At 42.9% G+C, this 24235-nt stretch overlaps 2 protein-coding genes across 4 annotated transcripts; both read left to right on the top strand.

The window, feature by feature from the left end:
• The first annotated feature begins 53 nt into the window (after positions 1-53).
• LOC123103575 (aminopeptidase M1-C) lies at positions 54-13057 on the top strand. 3 transcript variants are annotated; one of them, XM_044525210.1, is made up of 20 exons: positions 54-381; positions 2910-3155; positions 3237-3382; positions 4052-4154; positions 4407-4593; positions 4688-4781; positions 4921-5074; positions 5302-5406; positions 5495-5611; positions 7889-8002; positions 8774-8956; positions 10378-10660; positions 10734-10855; positions 10945-11042; positions 11294-11471; positions 11548-11662; positions 11748-11815; positions 11931-12008; positions 12490-12534; positions 12676-13057. In XM_044525210.1, exons 1-20 carry the CDS (start codon positions 262-264, stop codon positions 12856-12858), a joined length of 2739 nt encoding a protein of 912 aa, XP_044381145.1. In that variant the 5' UTR covers positions 54-261; the 3' UTR covers positions 12859-13057. The 3 variants fall into 3 exon arrangements, with proteins under 3 accessions (XP_044381145.1, XP_044381144.1, XP_044381143.1); XM_044525209.1 differs by having other exon boundaries at positions 12490-12564; XM_044525208.1 differs by having other exon boundaries at positions 12490-13057.
• Positions 13058-13588: 531 nt separating this feature from the next.
• On the top strand, positions 13589-23964 carry LOC123103574 (aminopeptidase M1-C). Its single transcript, XM_044525207.1, has 20 exons — positions 13589-13888; positions 15909-16163; positions 16252-16397; positions 16766-16868; positions 16988-17174; positions 17269-17362; positions 17505-17658; positions 17871-17975; positions 18064-18180; positions 18599-18712; positions 19476-19658; positions 21092-21371; positions 21445-21566; positions 21655-21752; positions 22004-22181; positions 22256-22370; positions 22455-22522; positions 22641-22718; positions 23200-23274; positions 23386-23964. Exons 1-20 carry the CDS (start codon positions 13775-13777, stop codon positions 23566-23568), a joined length of 2769 nt encoding a protein of 922 aa, XP_044381142.1. The 5' UTR covers positions 13589-13774; the 3' UTR covers positions 23569-23964.
• The last annotated feature ends 271 nt before the right edge of the window (positions 23965-24235 follow it).

Genomic DNA, 24235 nt, shown 5'->3' with positions numbered 1-24235 from the left:
GACGTGCCGCCCCCTCCATCGGCTCGGCCCAGTCAACCCGCCCCCGCTGCCTTCGCTCCATACTATACAGCGCGCGGCAGCCACCAGTGCTCCTCCCCACCCCACCCCACCCCCCGCTCGCGCTCACTCCTTCGCTCGCTCGGTCAGTGGCGGTAAGCCGGCAGGAAGGCTCCCTCCCGGCCCACTCACAGCTGCCTGCTGCCATCGACAACGCGCGCTCGCGCACGGGAAGGAGCGCGCGGCGTCCGTTCCGTTGTTTCCATGGCTCCATCCCGCGCCGGCGCCGGCGCCGTGCTGCCCGTGGTGGTGGCGCTCCTCCTCGGCGTCGTCGCGGCCGCCGCCGCCACCGGTGGCGCCAGGAAGATGGCGTCCCACGGCGAGGTGCGGTATCGATCCCTACGAGATTACTACGAAGTTGTCTAGTAGTGCTGCAGTATCCGATTGTCACACGGCGCATCCTCTGCATTTACTATTCGACTATCATGCGGCGCATCTGCTGCATGCGTCGATACCGCATGCGGCGGGGTTATTTCTTTTAGAGAGGGCTAGTTGATACTGATTAGGGAGGGCTCGTCTGTATACTACTTAAAAAAACGTAAGGTTCCTATTTTATTTTTTTTCCACCGTCCCTTCGTTCAACCTTTCATATATATAATAATCAATCACCTTAGTTTACATACCTTATGAACCAATTTCACTTTAATTTACTTACCAAACTTCTAATCAAAATATAAGATAATTCACGGGCAGAATTTGATGAACACTTATTTACACAATCGCATTATTATTGACAGATAAATCACATGCTAACGTACTAGAATATTTATATCTCGTTGCAACGCATGGGCATTGTTCTATTGATACTGATGGACGGAGACTTCACGTGGTGGTGGGCAGGTAACTCCAACTGGGGTCTATCTATCCTCTATCCCCTTGCCCGCGTGACGGCAATCAACGAATCCATCTGACATTCTGACTATATATCTATGTAATCTAGGCAACGTGCGGGCGGGTGACCCCCCTGCTGAGCTGCGAACGGAATGGGCTACTGTCCGAACCCGATTTCGCTTCAACGTACTAGCAGTAGTAGTACTTGCTACGATCTGTGTCGAATATTACCGCTGGGTGCTCTCGATCTTGATAGGCGGTAGTTCACGCTGTATTATCATCACGTGGAGCGTGGGTTCGTGTTGTACCCAATCTTTGGCTATCGCCGATAAGCTAGCTATCGCATTCTCACGTCCGGCCGGCTGGCCGGAAGGCGCAAATAACAGTTAAAAGTCGCCGCAAATCTGAAGATAATGATTGTGTCCATAGACACTAAGAGCTCCAGATTTTGTAAATGTTTTAATATTTTTTTGTAGATGTCACCAGAGGCACAACAAAGCTGGAGTGCACGTGATTCTTTCTCATAGATATTTTAACACAATAGGAGGACTATATGGGTCAAATCTTGATGTCAAACAAATACACAAAATAAGATTTATGTTTTGGTTATGAAGTATAGATTTTCCGTGTTAAAAGCATAGATTTTCCAGCCATTTCTCTAACTGATAAAATAGATATGTTACCAAATAATTAATTGTTACTTATTTGCTTCTAGTCATATATTTATTGCTATTTATATGGCCGACACTTATCAGGTTTTACCATAAGAAACAAATTTTTTATAGACCATGAATTATTGCTATACCGTAAATTGATCTCTTTTATTGGGTAAAAATTGGTTTGATAAAAACCAAAAGGGGGTGAAAAACGTAGGATAGAGTGAAATATGGAACCTTAGGTTCTTTTTAAGTAAGTAGAGAGTAGAGATAGAGATTATTAGATATTTTGATTAATTATATTGTTTATTGGATTCATTATTAGGTGTATGAAAATGGCTACCGATTTGTGAAACAGGAAGAAAACAATACAATATGCATCTTTACAACAAAAGATCAGATACACTATAAATAATATAACATCAATAGAATTTCATAATTAATAATTTGCTTTAAAATCACATCTGGATGTATTAAGTGAGTACTCTATTTTAGTGGTAATTACTAAATGTGTACATGCAATGCACATTGATGCTAGTAGGAAGTATCAATTGAGCGGAGATATTAGGTAGAATAGCTGATATTAGATAATATATTAATTGCATGTAAATAGTTGGTAGGATATTTTTACGCATTAACTACATGATTAGTGCTAACATTGATAGTAAGTTAGGTAGGATGCTTTTTACGCATTAATTACATGATTATCGCTAACATTGATACTCCCTCCGTCTAGGTAAATAAATCATTTTAGGTTGTGCACCGTGACCAAGGAGGAGGGGAAAACGAGAGAATTTAATGTTTATTTGCTAATTAATAGCATTGCATGCAATAAACTAACCACTGCATGTCGTGTTTGGTAGTCTCAAATCATTAAAAGCATGCACACCCACATCTCTTATTGGTTGATATGTCAAGAAACAAGAAACGAGGTAGACGTTAATGCATCGTGCCTAAGTGTTTTGAGATTATTTGATTTTCGTAAGATGACTTACACACATAGACGGAGGGAGTAGTAAATTGAGTGCTAAACATGTTAAACACTCGTCGTTGAAACAATCTAAGTCGTTGAATTGACCTGGTTTGATGGTTGAGATTAGTTGGATCTCCCACTTTGAGTTTTTTATATTGATATATAAATATATAGATATAGATATAGATATAGATGAAAAAGGAGAGAATTGACAAAAAAGGGAGAACATGCATTTTCGAAAATGGCGCACAAAATGTATATATTCTAATCGCAAAATAAATATTCTAGAAACAAAAGAAAATTGTAAAAGCTTTTCCCCCTTCCCTTTGCTGCTCTCGTCTTTTCTCTTCCGTCGCGCTAAACAACAACGGGCCGGATGCACACGCACGCAGGGCGCGAATCTCAAGGCATCTCCCGGCGCGCCTGCGGCGGGCGGCTCGGCGGACCAGTTCCGGGGCAAGGCGCGGCTGCCGAGCTTCGCAGCGCCGCGCCGCTACGAGCTCTTCCTCCGCCCCGACCTCGTCGCCTGCACCTTCTCCGGCTCGGTGGCCATCTCCGTCGCCGTCTCCGCGCCCACCCGCTTCCTCGTGCTCAACGCCCTCGACCTCTCCGTCAACCGCGCCTCCATCCGCTTCCAGGTAAGGAGAATGAGAAGGATTATGAAATTCCTGGAGACCTCGCCCTGTCCTCATCGTCCTTCGCCGGCACGGTTCTCGCAGGCTTTGGAGCCCACGGAGGTGGTGTTCTTCAAGGATGACGGTGTGTTGGTGCTCGGGTTCGCCAAGCAGCTGCCCCTCGGCGAGGGCCTGCTCAAGATGGACTTCAACGGCACTCTCAACGACCAGATGAGAGGTTTCTACAGGAGGTATGCAACGACTTCTTCTGGAATCTGCCGCCCTTGGTATTTACACCGCACATCATGATCAACGACCCCCCAACATTTGTAGGAAACCATGTCATGATTTGTTCCAAAAGATACCAATAGAAAATGACAAAAGGGGAAAAGTTGAACTGTGTTCTGTATTAACTACTCCCGATTAGTTACTCACCGACCAACCAAGTGACCAGTTCCAACTCCCGAGAATGCACTTACTATGAATTCGACGAATTTTTGCACTAGTTTGTGCTTAGGAAGTTCACTGTGAAGCCATTATAGTATTATATGATCTATTTCTAAAACTAGTAAATGAGCATGTGCAATGCACATTGATATTAGGGAGAAAATTAACTGCATGTTGATATTAGGTAGGATATCAATTACATGTTAATTATAAGATTAATATAGATGTTGATGTTTGGTATGCTATCAATTGCATGCTCAACATGTTGAGAGCTCACCATTGGAGCAATCTAGGTCGTTGGATTGACATGGTTTGATGGCTGAGATTAATTGGATCTGCCCCTTTGGGTCTTTTTATATTGGTATAGATATAGATAGATATATAGATATAGATATAGATAAGAGTTCAATCGAGCAATTTGGTATGAATTTCTTTCCTGCTATTTATGATTTTCTGATTCTATTTGATTGCAGTAAGTACCAGTATAAAGGAAAGGAGAGAAATATGGCGGTGACGCAGTTTGAGTCCGTGGATGCACGGCGGTGCTTCCCCTGCTGGGACGAGCCCGCATTCAAGGTGAATATATATGATAGCTGGAAGGAGTGTTCACGTAATTAGATTTTTCCCGCTCCGATCAACTATTTTGGTACTCTTGATTGACATTCTTAGTCCCTTATAAGTTGAGTATGTATATAATTAAATATATGTGGAAGCATATTCTCCCTGCCCAGCACACGACTTTATGTTCCTCAAATATGTGCACATAGAGCATGGGTGAGGTCAGATATATTTTCTAACATTTCTTGTTTTGCCGTTTCGATTTTCCAGGCTAAGTTCAAGCTTACACTTGAAGTTCCATCTGAGCTGGTAGCACTGTCCAACATGCCAGTAGCTAACGCGACATTTGCTGGTCCTATCAAAACTGTGCGTTACCAGGAATCGCCACCTATGTCAACTTATTTAGTGGCCATAGTTGTCGGTTTGTTTGAATATGTAGAGGGTATGACAACAAAAGGTATCATCTCTGTTTCTGAAATCATCCATTCAAAGAGTGTGCATGAGACCTTTCTCTTTCCCTTTATTTTATTTGTTTGTTTAATTTTATTCAGGCACGAGAGTTCGTGTGTACACTCAAATTGGTAAGAGTAACCAAGGGAAGTTTGCACTAGATGTTGGAGTGAAGTCGTTGAATCTCTATAAAGAGTAAGATATCTACCCGTGCTTCCACACTTTGGTTTCTAAAGAATAGACATGATTGATGTTAATGAAATACTGTGTCAAAGCCACGGTTGTTGCTGAAACAGTAACATTAACAAAAAAACTCATTTCCTCAATTGTTCAGTTACTTTGACACTCCTTATCCACTCCCCAAGTTGGATATGATTGCTATCCCCGATTTTGCTGCTGGAGCCATGGAGAACTACGGATTGGTCACTTACCGGGAAGTAGCTTTGCTTTTCGATGACAAGTCTTCATCAGCATCCAGCAAACAGAGTGTATCTATCATAGCTCAGAAACTTATTTAACTTATCTTTTCATCGTTTACAGTTCACCTCTTAACTAACCGTGCTATGTTACTATACATAAATCGGTTCAGTAAGAAAAACTAAACTATCTCATGATCATCTATAATTCACTAATAATTCTTAACATTTTTTCGTCATTAAACCTTTTATATGTGTAAACATCCTTTTTATATTGACCTCAGCATGTATTTTGTTAGGTTGCAATTACTGTGGCACATGAATTGGCTCATCAATGGTTTGGCAATCTTGTAACCATGGAATGGTGGACTCACTTGTGGTTAAATGAGGGATTTGCTACATGGGTAAAACAATTTGATCACTCAAAAGTTAAAAGAATGAAATATCAGGTTACCAATGTATACTGAATGAATAGGCTTTTTGTTTTCCCAGATGAGCCATCTAGCAGTAGATTCTTTTTTTCCACAATGGAATATCTGGACACAGTTTCTCGATAGCACAACCACTGCTCTCAGGCTGGATTCACTAGAGGCGTCTCATCCTATTGAGGTAATCTCATTGTTTATAGGGAAACAGCAGGATTCTGCTGCGTATTTTTATTAATTTTTGTAAAATGAATACAAGAAGTTCCACAAAAAATAAGAAGAGCTATACAAAAACATGCGTCTCATCCTATTGAGGTAATCTCATTGTCTATTACTGTGCAATAGCCTGCTTCGGTGGTTGGATATGTTGTGCACTACATTCTCCGGAACCATAGTTGTCATTTGTCAATGTCGTGCACTCTACTATCATACCGAAAAAGGCTTTCGCCCCGCTTTATATATAAAGCAAAGATCAACAACAACCCGGTACAAACGCACTCCACCACAACACACACACCCAAGACAGGATACATAGGCGCCAAGCGCAGCAACACGACCCCTAGCACTACAAGAGCAATCGGGGGCTCCAACAATGAACACGCCACCGTGAAGATATGAAGCCACATATGACGAACCGTGGACTCCAAGACAGTGCCTTCAGGAAGGTTACGACACTGGAGTGCCGACACCGCCCGATTCGAGGATTAGAGTTTCCCCTGGAGCCAAACGACGAGCAATGAGAGATGTGACGACGCCTTCAAGAAGGGAACGAGCTACGCCGCCGCCGGTCTGTCCGAAGATAGAGTAGGTTTTCACCCCGGCCAACACTCACCGCCACCGAGAGGCACTCCCCGACAACCACGCCGCCCATGCGGCCATGGCCATCAGGCAGTACTGAGCGTCGGGCTCTGCCCATGAGCACCGTGCTACCACTACCAGGGCCACCGCCCCGGCATCCAAGACCTAGATCCGCCTCACCCAATACCCACCGCTACCCCAACCGAAGAGATGATCGGATCCTGGGGCAAACAAGGCTCCATCGATTTGTCCTGCAACACCGGGCGTGTGACGAGCATGGTCCTGCTGCCGGGCGCAAGACAGGCTCGGTCCTGCTGCCGGGCGCAAGACGAGCGTGGTCCTGCTGCCGGGCGCGAGACGAGTGTGTTCCTGCAGCCGAGCACGAGACAAGCTCGGTCCTGCAGCCCGAGCGCGAGACTAGCGATGGGCCGCAGTTGGGAGAGGGCCATCCGTTCAACGGAAATAGCACCCGGACGACGAGGAGACAGATCGAAGGCCGACACAAGCCGCCAACAGACAAGCCGATGCCGAAACATGCCCACCGCTGCCGCTGCCGACCTGCCAAGCTACCGTGGAGCCACCCACGGCCAGGCCGCAACCACACCGGGCCACGGCCCAACCCGCGCCGCCCGGCGAGCTCCAAGCGTCGGAGCCGCCGGGCACACACCCGCGCAACCAACCTATGCTGCAAGCCACTACAGGGCCACCACGGACCGGCGCTGGGGGGGGGGAGTAGCGCTAGACCCACCATCGGCAGAACCACCTACACCACGTAGAGGCCACTGGCACGGGGAGACCAGTCGCCCCAGCCAGCACCACGCTAGCCAGGGCACACCGCAGAACCTCGCCAGACAAGCCCGGCCGAGTAGGCCGTCTTCGGCCAGGCAGGATGGGATCAGCAACTCCACCCGCCGCCAACCAGAGCCGCCAGGGCCTCCACCACGTGCATCCGCCCTGCCACCCACGCGGCCAGGACGGCCAGCACCGCCACGTCTCGCCGACGATGTGCGCCCACTGGATCCGAGCAAAGGAGCGCAGATCCACCGCCAAAACGGCCAGCCGCCGCTCCCCATGGCGAGGAAGGAGAGGAGGGGGCCACCGCTTCCTGGGGCCGCCGCCCCAATGCCCAGCGCCGCCGCGCCGCAGAAGAGGCCGGAGGGCCTGATCCGCCCCGGCGCGCAGCTCTGTGACGCACGCCTTGCCGTCCAGGGCCGGCCTCCGCGTGCGACCAGAGAGAGAGGCCCGCCGCCGCCATCTGCTGCACGGGCTTTGCCCGGCGGCGTCTCCCGACGGCGGCGAGGGGGGCGGGAGTAGGTGGGGGTGGCGGCGGCGTTAGGTTTCACTCTACTATCATAGAAGTGCAAGAATCTATTTTAAACTGTAAATTTTGACAATGTTATGTTTAAGTAACGATGGTGCACACTGCGTAATATGTTATTACCAACAAATTATTGGCCGATTCATGATTGACTCATGAAATTTCTATGGAATATTAAAATTGATGCCTAAATCTCTACTTTGACAAGTGGCATCTTACTTTGGGGAGCAACTTCAGTCAATGCATCAACAGAGATTCAGTTCGTGGCATTAATATTTTCACTTCTCTAATGCTAACTTGTGATTCATTTTATACTTTCCGCTATTCGTTTTCCTGGATGCTCAGGTTGAAATACACCATGCCAGTGAAGTTGATCAGATTTTTGATGCTATTAGCTATGACAAGGGTGCTTCTGTTATTCGCATGCTACAAAGTTACCTTGGCGCAGAGCGTTTTCAGGTCTAATACTGCCTCTACTTGAACTCCAGAAACTTGTCACCGACTCACTCTTCTTGCCTAGACTTGGCATTCTTTTTCTCGTCACGTTGCTTAAAACTATACAAGATCACTTTCAGCCAGTTTATTTTGTTCTTTAACGAAACAGTGATACTTTGATGTCATTTCCCCACTATTCCATGTAGTGGAAACACTAGACAACTCCATGGCTTGTCCATTGCATAAAATGTTTGTATGCTCTTGAATCATACTAGTTGGTAAACATGCTTTTGTCAGCGGTGCTTTAGGGAGAGATTGCTGTTCTTTGAAGACATATTCTAGGAGCAAAATAGCCATTTCTTCGTAGATTATCCTGCCCTTGTTTAATGCATACAAGCATCATATGTGACAATTTGTACTTCACCGGTCACATGATTTAAGGCGGATGGTTTGATAAATTAGCATATAGAGACAGATTTATCGATATGGGTGTGATGGTGATCTTATGTATTGTTGTAGCATGTGTCATTCTCACAGGATAACATTACTTGTTCACAGAAAAAAAAGGAGTAAAATTTAACGATCTTTGACTCTTTTGTTGATCATATAATGAATCTATCAAACTGCACAGTAGCTTATTATGTTAAAATTCATTTTTCAATTAATTACATTATTTAGTGAAACGAATTGCTGCACTCTCCTTTTTGTGTAATTTCCCCCTGCTCCTCTTTTAACTCCACGTCGTTCTCCTAGTGTATTCTCATATGCTATATATATGAAACTGTGTTCTTGCAGAAAGCGATGGCTTCATATATGAAGAAATATGCATACTCAAATGCTAAAACCGAGGACCTGTGGGCTGTTCTTGAAAAGGAAACTGGTGAACCTGTCAAGGATTTGATGACTACATGGACGAAGCAAAAAGGTTATCCTGTTATTAATGCGAAAATTAAAGGGAATGACATAGAGATTGAGCAGGTAATAGGTTATCTTACATACCATCCTTCGTATCTATCATGCATTTATCATCACACGAACAACCAAGTACACATTTGTTTGGTTAATATTCCCTTGCTATTTTGTTAAGTTCTAGTCGTGCCATGCCATTTGGAGTTTCTTGTTTAAGAAAATCATCTGCTAACTGGTTATGGCAAAAGCTTGACCAAACCTTTGTTTTTGTTCCATACCATTTTGTGGACGTATAACTGACTGTTGTAACTGGTCCTCTGAGAATAGTGTACTCAATGATGGGCAAAACTGGAAATGTTGTACTGCCTGTATGGCCATTGATCTGTCACTTGTTGCATTCACGTATTTACGTAGCAGCCCTAGTATCTGATCATATATTCTGGGGTATGGCTGAACGGTATCAACAACAACTTACATGAATCTCATAGAAGAACTGAATTAGATCTTGTTCTGAAGTTGGAGCTCTTTTAGGGTGCTCTATCTTACCACATTAGAGGTAAGAGCTGGTTTCAATCTGAGTCGTTGGTTGATGAAAGTTTGAAGGTTATTTTGGGCCCTAGTCCAGATAAGGCTAATAAGGAAACCTACAATTAATTTGGTAAGGTAGATAGGCACGGAAGTTCCCCTACAAATCACGAGAGACATGTTTAAATGCACATTACTTCCCATGTTCCCATCTCAGCCCAGGGATATACATCCTGCATGACTATTGATTTAAATCAGATGGTTGCAAAAAGATCTAGACCACAGTTTTCTGCAGTTTCAGTTATGTATTGCTAATTTGAATGTTCAAATAATTTATATTTGGGAGCAATGTTTAGTGTTAAATTTTATAACAGCTTGAAATGGAAGCGTCAGATTCGGACTTACAGATGACGTTAGTATTATACGGCGATAGGCATGAATTAGTTATCAAACTTTAATCATGAAGTATGCTTTTTCTGTAGTAATGTACTTGCATGTTTAATGGTGACAATTTGGGATAATGTTTGAATTTCTTTACTTTTCTTTCAGTTTTCTGAGAGGATGTTTATTTCTAATAAATCTAGACAAGCAATTCAAAAAATAATCATTACATTTGTCCTGTCAAATGTGAGTCTCCATGTATAATTTGATGTGCAGTGATAAATTATGGTATTAGGTCAGACTGGCTTCCTTTCCTTAAATATGTTGATTTTTTACAGTTATTTGCCAATTATTTCATGTATTGCCGTACCCAATTCCCTCTACGAGTTAATAGACCACCCTTAGCCACTAGACCAAAGCAAATAGAGGGTTCTCACAGAAGTGCGTCTTAAAAGCGGATATTTTATATTGGTTAAAGTGAAAATTCTAATAAATGAAAATGTTAAATACTTGATCTCGTTGACCGATAGATCTTCATGTATAGCATTTTTCTCCGTGAACTTAATGATTTCTGTTTGTTCCAGGCCCAGTTTTTGTTAGATGGGTCCTCTGGCTCTGGCATGTGGATTGTCCCTGTAACTTCAGGCTGTGGTGCATATGATACACAGAAAAAGTTCTTGTTGAAACTTAAACGTGATAAGCTGGTCATTGATTCACAATGTGGTGACCGAAAGAAGGGCGGAAACTTTTGGACTAAGTTGAATATAAATGGAACTGGATTTTACAGAGTTAAATATGACGATGAGCTTGCAGCTGCACTTCAAAATGCGTTGGAGACCAAGAAGCTCTCACTAATGGATAAAATTGGTAAACGCAACATGTGACCGTTGAATCTGCTTGTAATATTTTGGTGTCAGGTATTATAACATTACCATTGCAGGCATTGTGGATGACTTATATGCGCTTTCTATTGCCCGCCAGCAAACATTTGCGTCGTTGCTACGTTTACTCTACGGTTATCGTGGGGAAGCTGATTATAGTGTTCTTTCACACATAAACACTGTACGTAAATCCTGTAGGTCCAGTTGATTCTATCGTGTTCTATTGTTCATGAAGATAAATCGCCTATATCTTTTACTTTGGATTGGCAGGTAACCGCAAGTATTGCTAAAGTATCTGCCGATGCTATTCCTGCCTTGGCTGGTGACATCAAGCAACTTTTGATCAAGATTCTTTTGTCACCTGCAGAGTATGCCTCACCATAACTGCTATGAGTTTCTTAATGTGTTACACTCACAATAGATCATCTCTTTTGTTTCACAAAAAGGAAAAGGAAACATAATATGTCATTAATCTTCTTCCTAACTTCTCATATTGCTTGAACATTCCTTCTTTTGAGGCCAATGCATGACAATCGCATGATTCTTTCACATTATTACTGTATATTTGCTACATTTTCCTATGTTTCTTCTTTTTGACTATGTGATACTTATCTTTCAGAAAGTTAGGCTGGGACCCCAAGAAGGGTGAGAGCCACCTGGATGTAATGCTTAGACCACTGCTGTTGACTGCACTTGTCCAACTTGGATATGGTAAGACCATCAATGAAGGAGTTAGGCGCTTTAACATCTTCACACGTGATCGCAGCACTTCTCTTCTTCCTCCGGATACTAGAAAGGTCCTACCTTTTGCTATCACTTCACGTGGTACTCCTATGATTATTTCTTCCATTTGTAACTTGCGCTGTTCTGCAGGCCGCATACCTCTCTGTGATGCAGAATGTTAGTAGTTCAAACAGATCCGGTTATGATGCTCTCCGAAAAATCTACAAGGAGTCAGCTGAAGGGGAGGAAAGATTACAAGTCTTAGGTGTGCAGCCCTTTGACCATGTTAAACTAACAAAGCTTGCCCATGTTTTTGGTTGCTCTAAAAGCATTTTTTTTATTGTTTGAAGGCATATTATCTTCTTGCCGGGATAAGAGTATCGTCCTTGAATCACTGAATTTAATTTTCACTAATGAGGTAAATGCAAATATCATTACTTTCTTCCACATTTATAGTCGAAGGTCTCTATGAGCTTACTTGTGTGTCAAGGGCAAGCTGTACTCAGGTCTCATATGCCTCTCTTGCTTGTCAGGTTCGCAATCAAGATGCATCTATGCTCCTTAGAGGTATTCAACCAGAGGCACGTGAAATTTCGTGGAACTGGTTGAAGGTACGATCTCTTTTAACAATGAGGACCCTTTTATCTCTGTGTGTTGACATGTTGATGCGTAAAAGTCGTTATTTCTGGGTCCTGTCTGGAACATCAGATTCTTGTAGGTATTCTAAACAAATTGGAATATCCAATCATGAGATGTTTCCTTTTCTACCAACTTCATTGAGATTTCTGCATTACAAAGAGGACCCAGGGTTCTTCTGTTTTTGTCTACAAGATCTCAAGTCAAGTGGCATATTTGCAAACAGCTGAACTATGTTTGTGAATTTGTTTCGGGATCCTGATCTCTGTATATGGATTTCCCTTGTGAATGTATTTTAAATAGAGTGAATTTGAGGCAGCAGCACCCAACCATCTATTTTTTGTGGTTCCTTCATCTGACACCTTAGGAGATGACTGATGGTTCATACTTAGTGTTAGCAGACTGAAACATTTCAAAACATGGTGCTAACATTTGTCCCGTTCTGTCTGTCTGCAGGAAAACTGGGAGCGCATCTCAAGGACATTTTCTGGGAGCTTGGAGGCGAGTTTTGTTAAAAACATTGTTCCATTGGTACATTTAATCACAGTTCTATTGCCCTATTTCCGTGATCATATTCCCCAGTTTTGCAGGTATTATTTCCATAAGGCCATAGCTAATGTGGACTTCCTTGTTTCTTGTCAGTTCACCTCCAACGAGAAGGCGGCAGAGATCTCCAAGTTCTTTGCAACGCGCACAAAGCCCGGATTCGAGAGGACACTGAAGCAGAGCCTTGAAAGCGTGCGGATCAGCGCGAGATGGGCCGAGGGCATCAGGAGTGAGCCCGGGCTTGCACAGACGGTGCGCGAGCTCCTGGCCAAGCCCTGACGTGCTGCAGCTAGAGTGCTAGGTTACAGTTGTTGTTGGCAATAAGAATGCATTTGTGCCTTATCATAGAAACTGTGGCTTGAGATGGTATTTGGTTGTACATTTGTAGTGGTGGTGGTAGTGAGTCAGCTGATGCCAGTTTGTAGCCAAATCATTGATTGTTATGAATGCATGTGGTGCAAACGGGTTGTATGAACAATGAGAATGTCAAGTTGGAACTAGGTAGCATATCCATTAAGAGGAAATTCAGGCAAAACAAAGAAATTTTTGGAAAAGCTCCAATCTCAGTGTCATTAGAACAAGCCTCCTTGATGTATCTTTTTTGGTAAACTGAATGTACGAGGAGACTTCACGTGTGTGGTTATAAAGCCGAGCCGACGGAATATACGGGACAACTCTTGATGCAAAGCAAATACACAAAAAAAAGATTGTGTTTGGTTATAAAGTATAGATTTTCCAGCTCTCTTTGTCCTTAATATAAGATGGTTTTTTGCAGTGACTGTTGTAGTGTTCCTTAAACTGATAAAATAGGTATGTGCCCAATTAATATTTGGTTACCAAATAGTATAAGAGATTTATCGGGTTACCAGATATAGTATTAGATATTGATTGATACTTATCAAGTATGTAAGATATTGATTGATAATTATCTGCTTCTGGGTTGTGAATTTACTACTAGTACTACTTATTGGGTTACCAAAGATGGGGCCGCTCCATCCATACCCCCCGCTGCCTCCGCTCCATATTTATACAGCGGCAGCCGCCAGTGCTCCTCCCCACCCCCTCGCTCGCTCGCTCACTAGCTCGCTCGCTCAGTAGTGGTAGGCCGGCAGGAAGGCTCCCGGCCCGCTCACAGCTGCCTGCCATCGACAACGCGCGCGCGCGCGCACGGGAGCGCGCGTCGTCCGTTGTTTCCATGGCTCCACCCCGCGTCGGCGCCGGCGCCGTGCTGCCCGTGGTGGTGGCGCTCCTCCTCGTCGTCGCAGCAGCGGCCGCCGGCGGCGGCATGAAGACGGCGACACACGGCGAGGTGCTGTATCGATCCCCTGCCCACGAGATTACAAATTGACTGTTTGTTTGTGATGCGCCGCATCTGCTGCATGCGTTGCAGGATGGTGCTGTAGTATTTCATTTTTGAGAGAGCTAGTTGAAACTGATAGGAGGAGACTTCACGTGGTGGGTAGCCGGGTAGGTAGGTCCAGCCGGAGTCTATCTGTATCCCATTGCCTCCGTCTGGGACTGAAACGGCTAGATGTATATATGGAAACGGCTACATATTGGTGTAACTGAAACAAAATATGCATATTTAAACAAACTGGTAGTAAATGCTTGCACGTCAATATTAGGAAGGAAATTAATACATGTTTATAATAGATAGGGATATCAATTGTGTATTAATTACACGTTTATATTCAATAGAATATCGATTACATTTTAATTGCACGCTTATATTGGATATGATGTCAATTACACCTGAATAATGTGATTAGCATAAAGGTTGTTGTTTTTTTTTGAGATTTTTTTCATTCAAATCACGAACCAGTACAAAGTAGTTGACCCTTACAAGCACACTGAAACGCAAACACAAAGGACCATGAACACCTAGAGTACCCTAAGGCAACCATAACACAAGAAGATCTCCGGAGCCCTGTGTCATCATCCCTGAATCTTGACAGAAGACCCCTGCAACAGAAGGATCTGCAACCAGTCGCAAATAGGTCATCATCTTCGACCACGGTATAATTGCCACCATGCTGCCTCCTCCTTTCTTAACACCAGCGCTGAGAGGGTATGGACATCAATCCAACACACCTGCAACAGCCGTCGCCATTTTTGGCTTTGAGTACCGTGAAAAGTGTCCCTTCCGGAAGGAAGAGAACTCGAGTCATCCAACCGGTCCAGCACCGCGGCCGGGTCATCCGTCCGGACAAAGCAGGATCTCCCACCAGCATCAGCGCAGAGCAAGAAGAAGAAGAACAACAACAACAACAAATCATACCAACAAGGAAGAAGAAAGGTCCTCATCTTCCTGCATCCATCGCCCATCTGAGGATCCAAACGGCCAGTGCCGATGGATCTCTAGCCACCATAGCCCGCGACCTCGACGAAATCCGGAGATCCCCAACCCTGTTGGCTCCTAGACAAAGGCAAAAGCCTCGCCTGACCGTGAACGGAGCCCAGAGAAACTTATTCCGACGCGACACCACCGCAACGGCCTCGACAGCGTCTCCCTCACCCCTAACCCTACCACACACCCACCTAGCGAACAGACCCGAGGTTCCCCCTCCCTCCCGCCGTCGAAGCGACCGACGGAGAGAGAGGGAACCGGCGGCGCGCAAGGGATCCCTCGTCGCCTCCTTGATCGCCTCGTGCGATCCTACTTTTCCGGGCGACTTGCGGTCTGTCTCCGCCAACTGTTCATAAAGGTTGTTACTACTTGGTAGTATGATATTAATTTCATGCTAAACATGTTGAGTGATGACCATTGAGACAATTTTTTGATGGTCGAGATTAACTGAGCTTTTTATATCGAAAAAACTAACTGGCCAATGTTCTTCGGGAGGGGTTGGCAAACAAACGCATTTTCTTGACAGTTTCAGTTGCGACTCGAGATAAAATGGCGACAGTTTTTAAGAAGAAAAATGCATTTCTTGAAGAAACTGTCATGTTATTATAAAAAATTGTCACGCGGTTCACAAAATGTCACTCCCTTCCAGCGAACATGCGCTGGCTATTGGCGTTCTTTTATATTGGTGTACACATAGATATAGATATGATATGGATATACAATATATTAAATTCGTGATTAATATTTTGCTTTAAAATCACATTTGGATGTATAAAGTTTTTTTTAGCAAAATTTGGATGTATAAAGTGAGTACGCTATTTTAGTGGTACTGAAAAAGGAGATAATCCATTTTCGGAAAGTCCCTTAAAGTGTGCAAGTTTGTAATAAGAAAAGAAAAATGTAAAAGCTTGTTTTTTTTTCCGCTTCTCTCGTCTTTTCTCTTCCCTCGCGCTAAACAACAACGGGATATACGCGCACGTAGGGCGCGAATCTCAAGGCATCTCACGGCGCGTCCGCGCCGCCTGCGACCGGCGGCTCGGCGGAGCAGTTCCGGGGCAAAGCGCGGCTGCCGAGCTTCGCCGCGCCGCGCCGCTACGAGCTCTTCCTCCGCCCCGACCTGGTCACCTGCACCTTCTCCGGCTCGGTGGCCATCTCCGTCGCCGTCTCCGCGCCCACCCGCTTCCTCGTGCTCAACGCGCTCGACCTCTCCGTCAACCGCGCCTCCATCCGCTTCCAGGTAAGGAGAAAGAAGGAGAAGAAATATGAAATTCGTTGAGACCTCCTCGCCCTCTTCTAACCATCCTTCGCCGATACGGTTCTCGCAGGCTTTGGCGCCCACGGAGGTGGTGTTCTTCAAGGATGACGGTGTGTTGGTGCTCGGGTTTGCCAAGCAGCTGCCCCTCGGCGAGGGCGTGCTCAAGATGGACTTCAACGGCATTCTCAACGACCAAATGAGAGGCTTCTACAGGAGGTATGCGACGACTTCTTTCTGGACTCTACCACCCTTGGTATTTGCACCGTACATCAACACAGCACTTGTGATAATCTATATATAGGAAATCATGCCATGATTTGTTGAAATTTTAAGCAGGAAATTACAAAAAGGGGAAAAGTTGAACTATGGTTTCTCTTTACTACTCCCGATTAGTTACTCACCGACCAACCAAGTGACCAGTCCCGAAAATGCACTGGCTACGAATTCGATGATACGTGGTTTGGAAGTTCACTGTGAAGGCATTACAGTGTTATGATCTATTTCTGAAATAAGAGTTTGATCGAGCACTTTGGTATGAATGCCTGTCCTGCTATTTATGCTTTTCTGATTTCATTTGGTTGCAGTAAATACCTGTATAAGGGGAAAGAGAGAAACATGGCGGTGACGCAGTTTGAGTCCGTGGATGCGCGGCGGTGCTTCCCCTGCTGGGATGAGCCCGCATTCAAGGTGATTATATATGATAGCTGGAAGGATGACTTTATGTTCCTCAAATATGTGCGCATAGAGCATCAGTGAAGTTAGATATATTTCATAACATTCCTTGTTTTGCCATTTTGATTTTCCAGGCTAAGTTCAAGCTAACACTTGAAGTTCCATCTGAGCTGGTAGCACTGTCCAACATGCCAGTAGCTAACGCAACATTTGCTGGTCCTCTCAAAACTGTGCGTTACCAGGAATCGCCACGTATGTCAACTTATTTAGTGGCCATAGTTGTCGGTTTGTTTGAATATGTAGAGGGTATGACAACAAAAGGTATCATCTCTGTTTCTGAAATCATCCATTCAAAGAGTGTTCATGAGACCTTTCTCTTTCCCTTTATTTTATTTGTTTGTTTAATTTTATTCAGGCACGAGAGTTCGTGTGTACACTCAAATTGGTAAGAGTAACCAAGGGAAGTTTGCACTAGATGTTGGAGTGAAGTCGTTGAATCTCTATAAAGAGTAAGATCACAATCTAGCCGTGCTTCCACACTTTGGTTTCTAACGGATATGCATGATTGATGTTAATGAAATACTGTGTCAAGCCGTGGTTGTTGCTGAAACAGTAACATTAACAAAAAAACTCTTTTCCTCAATTGTTCAGTTACTTTGCCACTCCTTATCCACTCCCCAAGTTGGATATGGTTGCTATCCCTGATTTTGCTCCTGGAGCCATGGAGAACTACGGATTGGTCACTTACCGGGAAGTAGCTTTGCTTTTCGATGACAAGTCTTCATCAGCATCCAGCAAACAGAATGTATGTATCATAGCTCACTTATCTTTTCATCGTTTACAGTTCACCTCTTAACTAACTGTGTGATGTTACTATACATAAATCGGTTTAGGAAAAAAGCTACACTATATCATGATCATCAATAATTCACTAATAATTCCTAACAATTTTTCGTAATTAAACCTTTTATATGTGTAAACCCTTTTTATATTAACCACAGCATGTATTTTGTTTAGATTGCAATTACTGTGGCACACGAATTGGCTCATCAATGGTTTGGCAATCTTGTAACCATGGAATGGTGGACTCACTTGTGGTTAAATGAGGGATTTGCTACATGGGTAAATCAATTCGATCACTCAAAAGTTAAAAGAATGAGATATCAGGTTACCAATGTATACTGAATGAATAGGCCTTTTGTTTTCCCAGATGAGCCATCTAGCAGTAGATTCTTTTTTTCCACAATGGAATATCTGGGCACAGTTTCTTGATCGCACAACCACTGCTCTCAGGCTGGATTCACTCGAGGCGTCTCATCCTATTGAGGTAATCTCATTGTTTATTACTGTGCCATAGCCTGCTCCGGTGGTTGGATATGTTGTGGACTACATTCTCCAAAACCATAGTTGTCAATGTCATTCACTCTACTATCATAGAAGTTCAAGAATCTATTTTAAATTGTAAATTTTGACAATGGTATGTTCAAGTAACGATAGTGCATAGTGCGCAATATGCTATTACCAACACATTATTGGCCGATTCATGATTGACTCATAAAATTTCTATGGAATATTAAAATTGATGCTTAAGTATCTCTACTCTGACAAGTGGCATCTTACTTTGGGGAGCAACTTCAGTCAATGCATCAACAGAGATTCAGTTCATGGCATTAACATTTTCACTTCTCTAATTCTAACTTGTGATTCATTTTTACTTTCCACTATCCTTTTTCCTGGATGCTCAGGTTGAAATACACCATGCCAGTGAAGTTGATCAGATTTTTGATGCTATTAGCTATGACAAGGGTGCTTCTGTTATTCGCATGCTACAAAGTTATCTTGGCGCAGAGCGTTTTCAGGTCTAGTACTGCCTCTACCTGAACTCTAGAAACTCGTCACCGACTCACTCTTCTTGCCTAGATTTCGCATTCTTTTTCTCGTCATGTAGCTTAAAAGTATACAAGATCACTTTCAGCCAGTTTATTTTCTTCTTTATGGAAACAGTGATACTTTGATGTCATTTCCCCGCTATTCCATCTAGTGGAAACACTAGACGACTCCATGGCTTGTCCATTGCATAAAATGTCTGTATGCTCTTGAATCATACTAGTTGGTAAACATGCTTTTGGTCAGCAGTGTTTTAGGGAGAGATTGTTCTCTGAAGACATATTCTAGGAGCAAAATGACCATTTCTTCATAGATTATCCTGCCCTTGTTTAATGCATACAAGCATCATGTGACCATTTGTACTTCACCGATCGCATGATTTAAGGGGGATGGTTTGATAAATTAGCATATAGAGACAGATTTGTCGATATAGGTGTGATGGTCATCTTATATATTGTTGTAGCATGTGTCATGCTCACAGGATAACATTACTTGTTCACAAAAAAAGGAGTAAAATTTAGTGATCGTTGACTCTTTTCTTGATCATATAATGAATCTATCAAACTGCACACTAGCTTATTATGTTAAAAGTCAATTTTTAATTAATTACATTATTTAGTGAAACGAATTGCTGCACTCTCCTTTCTGTATAATTTCCCCCTGCTACTCTTTAACTCCACGTCGTTCTCCTAGTGTATTCTCATATGCTATAAATATGAAACTGTGTTCTTTCAGAAAGCAATGGCTTCATATATGAAGAAATATGCATACTCAAATGCTAAAACCGAGGACCTTTGGGCTGTTCTTGAAAAGGAAACTGGTGAATCTGTCAAGGATTTGATGACTACATGGACGAAGCAAAAAGGTTATCCTGTTATTAATGCGAAAATTAAAGGGAATGACATAGAGATTGAGCAGGTAATATTTTTTTTTGCGGGTGAGCAGGTAATAGGTTATCTTACATACCATCCTTCGTATCTATCATGCATTCATCATCACACGACTAACCAAGTATGCATTTGTTTGGTTAATATGTCCTTGCTATTTAGTTAAGTTCTAGTCGTGGCATGCCATTTAGAGTTTCTTCTTTAAGAAAATCATCTGCTAACTGGTTGTGGCAAAAGCTTGACCAAACCTCGATTTTTGTTCCATACCATTTTGTGAATGTATAACTGACTGTTATAACTGGTCCTCTGAGAATACTGTACTCAATGATGTCAAAAACTGGAAATATTTTACTGCCCCTACGGCCATTGATCTGTCACTTGATGCATTCACGTATTTACACAGCAGCCCTAGTATCTGATCATATATTCTGGGGTATGGTGAACAGTATCAAGAACAACTTACATGAATCTCGTAGAAGAACTGAATTAGATCTTGTTCTGAAGTTGGAGCTCTTTTAGGGTGCTCTATCTTACCACATTAGAGGTAAGAGGTGGTTTAAATCTGAGTCGTTGGTTGATGAAAGTTTGAAGGTTATTTTGGGCCCTAGTGCAGATAAGGCTAATAAGGAAACCTACAATTAATTTGGTAAGGTAGATAGGCACAGACGTTTCCCTACAAATCACGAGAGACATGTTTAAATGCACATTACTTCCCATGTTCCCATCTCAGCCCAGGGATACACATCCTGCATGACTATTGATCAAATCAGATGGTTGCAAAAAGATCTAGACCACAGTTTTCTGCAGTTTCAGTTATGTATTGCTAATTTGAATGATCAAATAATATTTGAGAGCAATATTTAGTGTTAAATTTTATGACAGCTTGAAATGGAAGTGTCAGATTCAGACTTACATATAAAGTTAGTATTATAAGGCAATAGGCATAAATTAATTATCAAATTTTAATCATGAAGTTTGTTTTTTTCTGTAGTAATGTACTTGTATGTTTAATAGTGATAATTTGGTATATATCTTTGAATTTCTTTAGTTTTCTTTCATTTTTCTGAAAGGATGTTTATTTTTAATAAATCCAGACATACAATTCAAGAAATATCATTACATTTGTCCTGTCAAATGTGAGTCTCGATGTATAATTTTATGTACAATGATAAATTATGGTATTAGATCAGACTGGCTTCCTTTTCTTAAATATGTTGATTATTTACAATTATTTGCCAATTATTTCATGTATTGCTGTGCCCACTTCCCTCTACGAGTTAATAGATCACCCTTAGCCACTAGACCAAGGCAAAGAGAGGGTTCTCATAAAAGTGTTTCTTATTTTATATTGGTTAAAGTGAAAAATCTAATAAATAAAAATGTTAAAAACTTGATCTCGTTGACTGATAGATCTCCGAGTATAGTATTTTTCTCCACGAACTTGATGATTTCTGTTTGTTGCAGGCCCAGTTTTTGTTAGATGGGTCCTCTGGCTCTGGCATGTGGATTGTCCCTATAACTTCAGGCTGTGGTGCATATGATACACAGAAAAAGTTGTTGAAACTTAAACGTGATAAGCTGGTCATTGGTTCACAATGTGGTGACCGAAAGAAGGGCGGAAACTTTTGGACTAAGTTGAATATAAATGGAACTGGATTTTACAGAGTTAAATATGACGATGAGCTTGCAGCTGCACTTCAAAATGCATTGGAGACCAAGAAGCTCTCACTAATGGATAAAATTGGTAAACGCAACATGTGACCGTTGAATCTGCTTGTAATATTTTTGTGGCAGGTATTATAACATTACCATTGCAGGCATCATGGATGACTTATATGCGCTTTCTATTGCCCGACAACAAACATTTGCGTCGTTGCTACATTTACTCTACGGTTATCGTGGGGAAGCTGATTATAGTGTTCTTTCACACATAAACACTGTACGTAAATCCTGTAGGTCCAGTTGATTCTATCGTGTTCAATTGTTCATGAAGATAGATCGCCTATATCTATACTTTGGATTGGCAGGTAACCACAAGTATTGCTAAAATATCTGCTGATGCTACTCCTGCCTTGGCTGGTGACGTCAAGCAACTTTTGATCAAGATTCTTTTGTCACCTGCAGAGTATGCCTCACCATAACTGCTATGAGTTTCTTAATGTGTTACACTTACAATATATCATCTCTTTTGTTTCACAAAAAGGAAAAGGAAACATAATATGTCATTAATCTTCTTCCTAACTTCTCATGTTGCTTGAACATTCCTTCTTTTGTGGCCGATGCATGACAATTGCATGATTCTTTCACGTCATTACTGTATATTTGCTACATTTTCCTATGTTTCTTCTTTTTGACTATGTGACACTTATCTTTCAGAAAGTTAGGCTGGGACCCCAAGAAGGGTGAGAGCCACCTGGATGTAATGCTTAGACCACTGCTGTTGACTGCACTTGTCCAACTTGGACATGGTAAGACCATTAATGAAGGAGTTAGGCGCTTTAACATCTTCACACGTGATCGCGGCACTTCTCTTCTTCCTCCGGATACTAGAAAGGTCCTACCTTTTGCTATCATTTCACGTGGTACCTATGATTACTTCTTCCATTTGTAACTTCCGCTGTTCTGCAGGCCGCATACCTCGCTGTGATGCAGAATGTTAGTAGTTCAAACAGATCCGGTTATGATGCTCTCCGAAAAATCTACAAGGAGTCAGCTGAAGGGGAGGAAAGATTACAAGTCTTAGGTGTGTAGCCCTTTGACCATGTTAAACTAACAAAGCTTGCCCATGTTTTTGGTTGTTCTAAAAGCAATTTCTTATTGTTTCAAGGCATATTATCTTCTTGCCGGGACAAGGGTATCGTCCTTGAATCACTGAATTTAATTTTCACTAGCGAGGTAAATAATGCAAATATCGTTACTTTCTTCCACAATTATAGTCGAAGGTTTCTATGAGCTTACTTGTGTGTCAAGGGCAAGCTGTACCCAGGTCTCATATGCCTCTCTTGCTTGTCAGGTTCGCAATCAAGATGCATATATTCTCCTTAGAGGTATTCAACCAGAGGCACGTGAAATTTCCTGGAACTGGTTGAAGGTACAATCTCTTTTAACAATGAGGACCCTTTTATCTATGTGTGTTGACGTGTTGTTGATGCGTAAAAATCGTTATTTCTGGGACCTGTCTGGAACATCAGATTCTTGTAGGTATTCTAAACAAATTTGAATATCCATCCATGAGATGTTTCTTTTTCTACCAACTTCATTGATATTTCTGCATTACAAAGAGGACCCAGGGTTCTTCTGTATTTGTCAACAAGAACTCAAGTCAAGTGGCATATTTGCACACAGCTGAACCATATTTGTGAATTTATTTCGGTATCCCGATCTCTTTAAATGGATTTCCCTTGTAAATGTATTTTAACTAGAGTGAATTTGAGGCAGCACCCAACCATCTATTTTTTGTAGTTCCTTCATATGACACCTTAGGAGATGACTGATGGTTCATACTTAGTGTTAGCAGACTGAAACATTTGAAAACATGGTGCTAACATTTGTCCCGTTCTGTCTGTCTGCAGGAAAACTGGGAGCGCATCTCAAAGACATTTGCCGGGAGCTTGGTTACGAATTTTGTTAAAACCATTGTTCCATTGGTACATTTAATCACAGTTCTATTGCCCCATTCCCGTGATCCATATTCCCCGCTTTTGCAGGTATTATTTCCATGAGGCCATGCTAATGTGGACTTCCTTGTTTCTTGTCAGTTCACCTCCAACGAGAAGGCGGCAGAGATCTCCAAGTTCTTTGTAACGCGCACAAAGCCCGGATTTGAGAGGACGCTGAAGCAGAGCCTTGAAAACGTGCGGATCAGCGCGAGATGGGCCGAGGGCATCAGGAGTGAGCCCGGGCTTTCACAGACGGTGCGTGAGCTCCTGGCCAAGCCCTGACGTGCTGCAGCTAGAGTGCTAGGTTACAGTTGTTGTTGGCAATAAGAATGCATTTGTGCCTTGTCATGTGTGGTGAAGAATGCATTTGTGGCTTGAGATGGTATTTGGTTGTACATCTGTAGTGGTGGTGGTAGTGAGTCAGCTGATGCCAGTTTGTAGCCAAATCATTGATTGTTATGAATGCATGTGGTGCAAACGGGTTGTATGAAGAATGAGAATGTCAAGGCGAAACTAGGTACTCCCTCGGTTCACTTTTATAAGTCGTTTCAGACAAGTGAAATTGAGCTGTTTTGCACTGTGTCTAAAACATCTACAAAGCCTTATAAAAGTGAACAGAGGGAGTAGCATATATCCATTCAAAGGAAATTCAGGCAAAATAAAGAAAATTTTGGAAAAGCTCGAATCTCAGTGTCATTAGAACAAGCCTCCTTGATGTATCTTTTTTTTGGTAAACTAAATGTATGAGTTGACTTCACGTGGGTGGTACTGATGGGCGGAGATTTCACGTGGGTGGTAGCTGGGTAGTAAGAGCATCTCCAGCCGCGCCCCCAACAGGTCCTTCCCAGGCGAATTTTCAGCACCGGCGGGCGGAAATCAGCCCAATCGCGCCCCCAGGAGTCAGTTTTCCGCCGGGTTGGGACGAAATAACAGCCGGCGCACCCGAGCC

This window comes from Triticum aestivum, chromosome 5A (genome assembly GCF_018294505.1).
Source record: "Triticum aestivum cultivar Chinese Spring chromosome 5A, IWGSC CS RefSeq v2.1, whole genome shotgun sequence".
Classification (NCBI taxonomy): domain Eukaryota; kingdom Viridiplantae; phylum Streptophyta; class Magnoliopsida; order Poales; family Poaceae; genus Triticum; species Triticum aestivum.
This window is presented reverse-complemented; position numbering and strand designations above follow the sequence as displayed.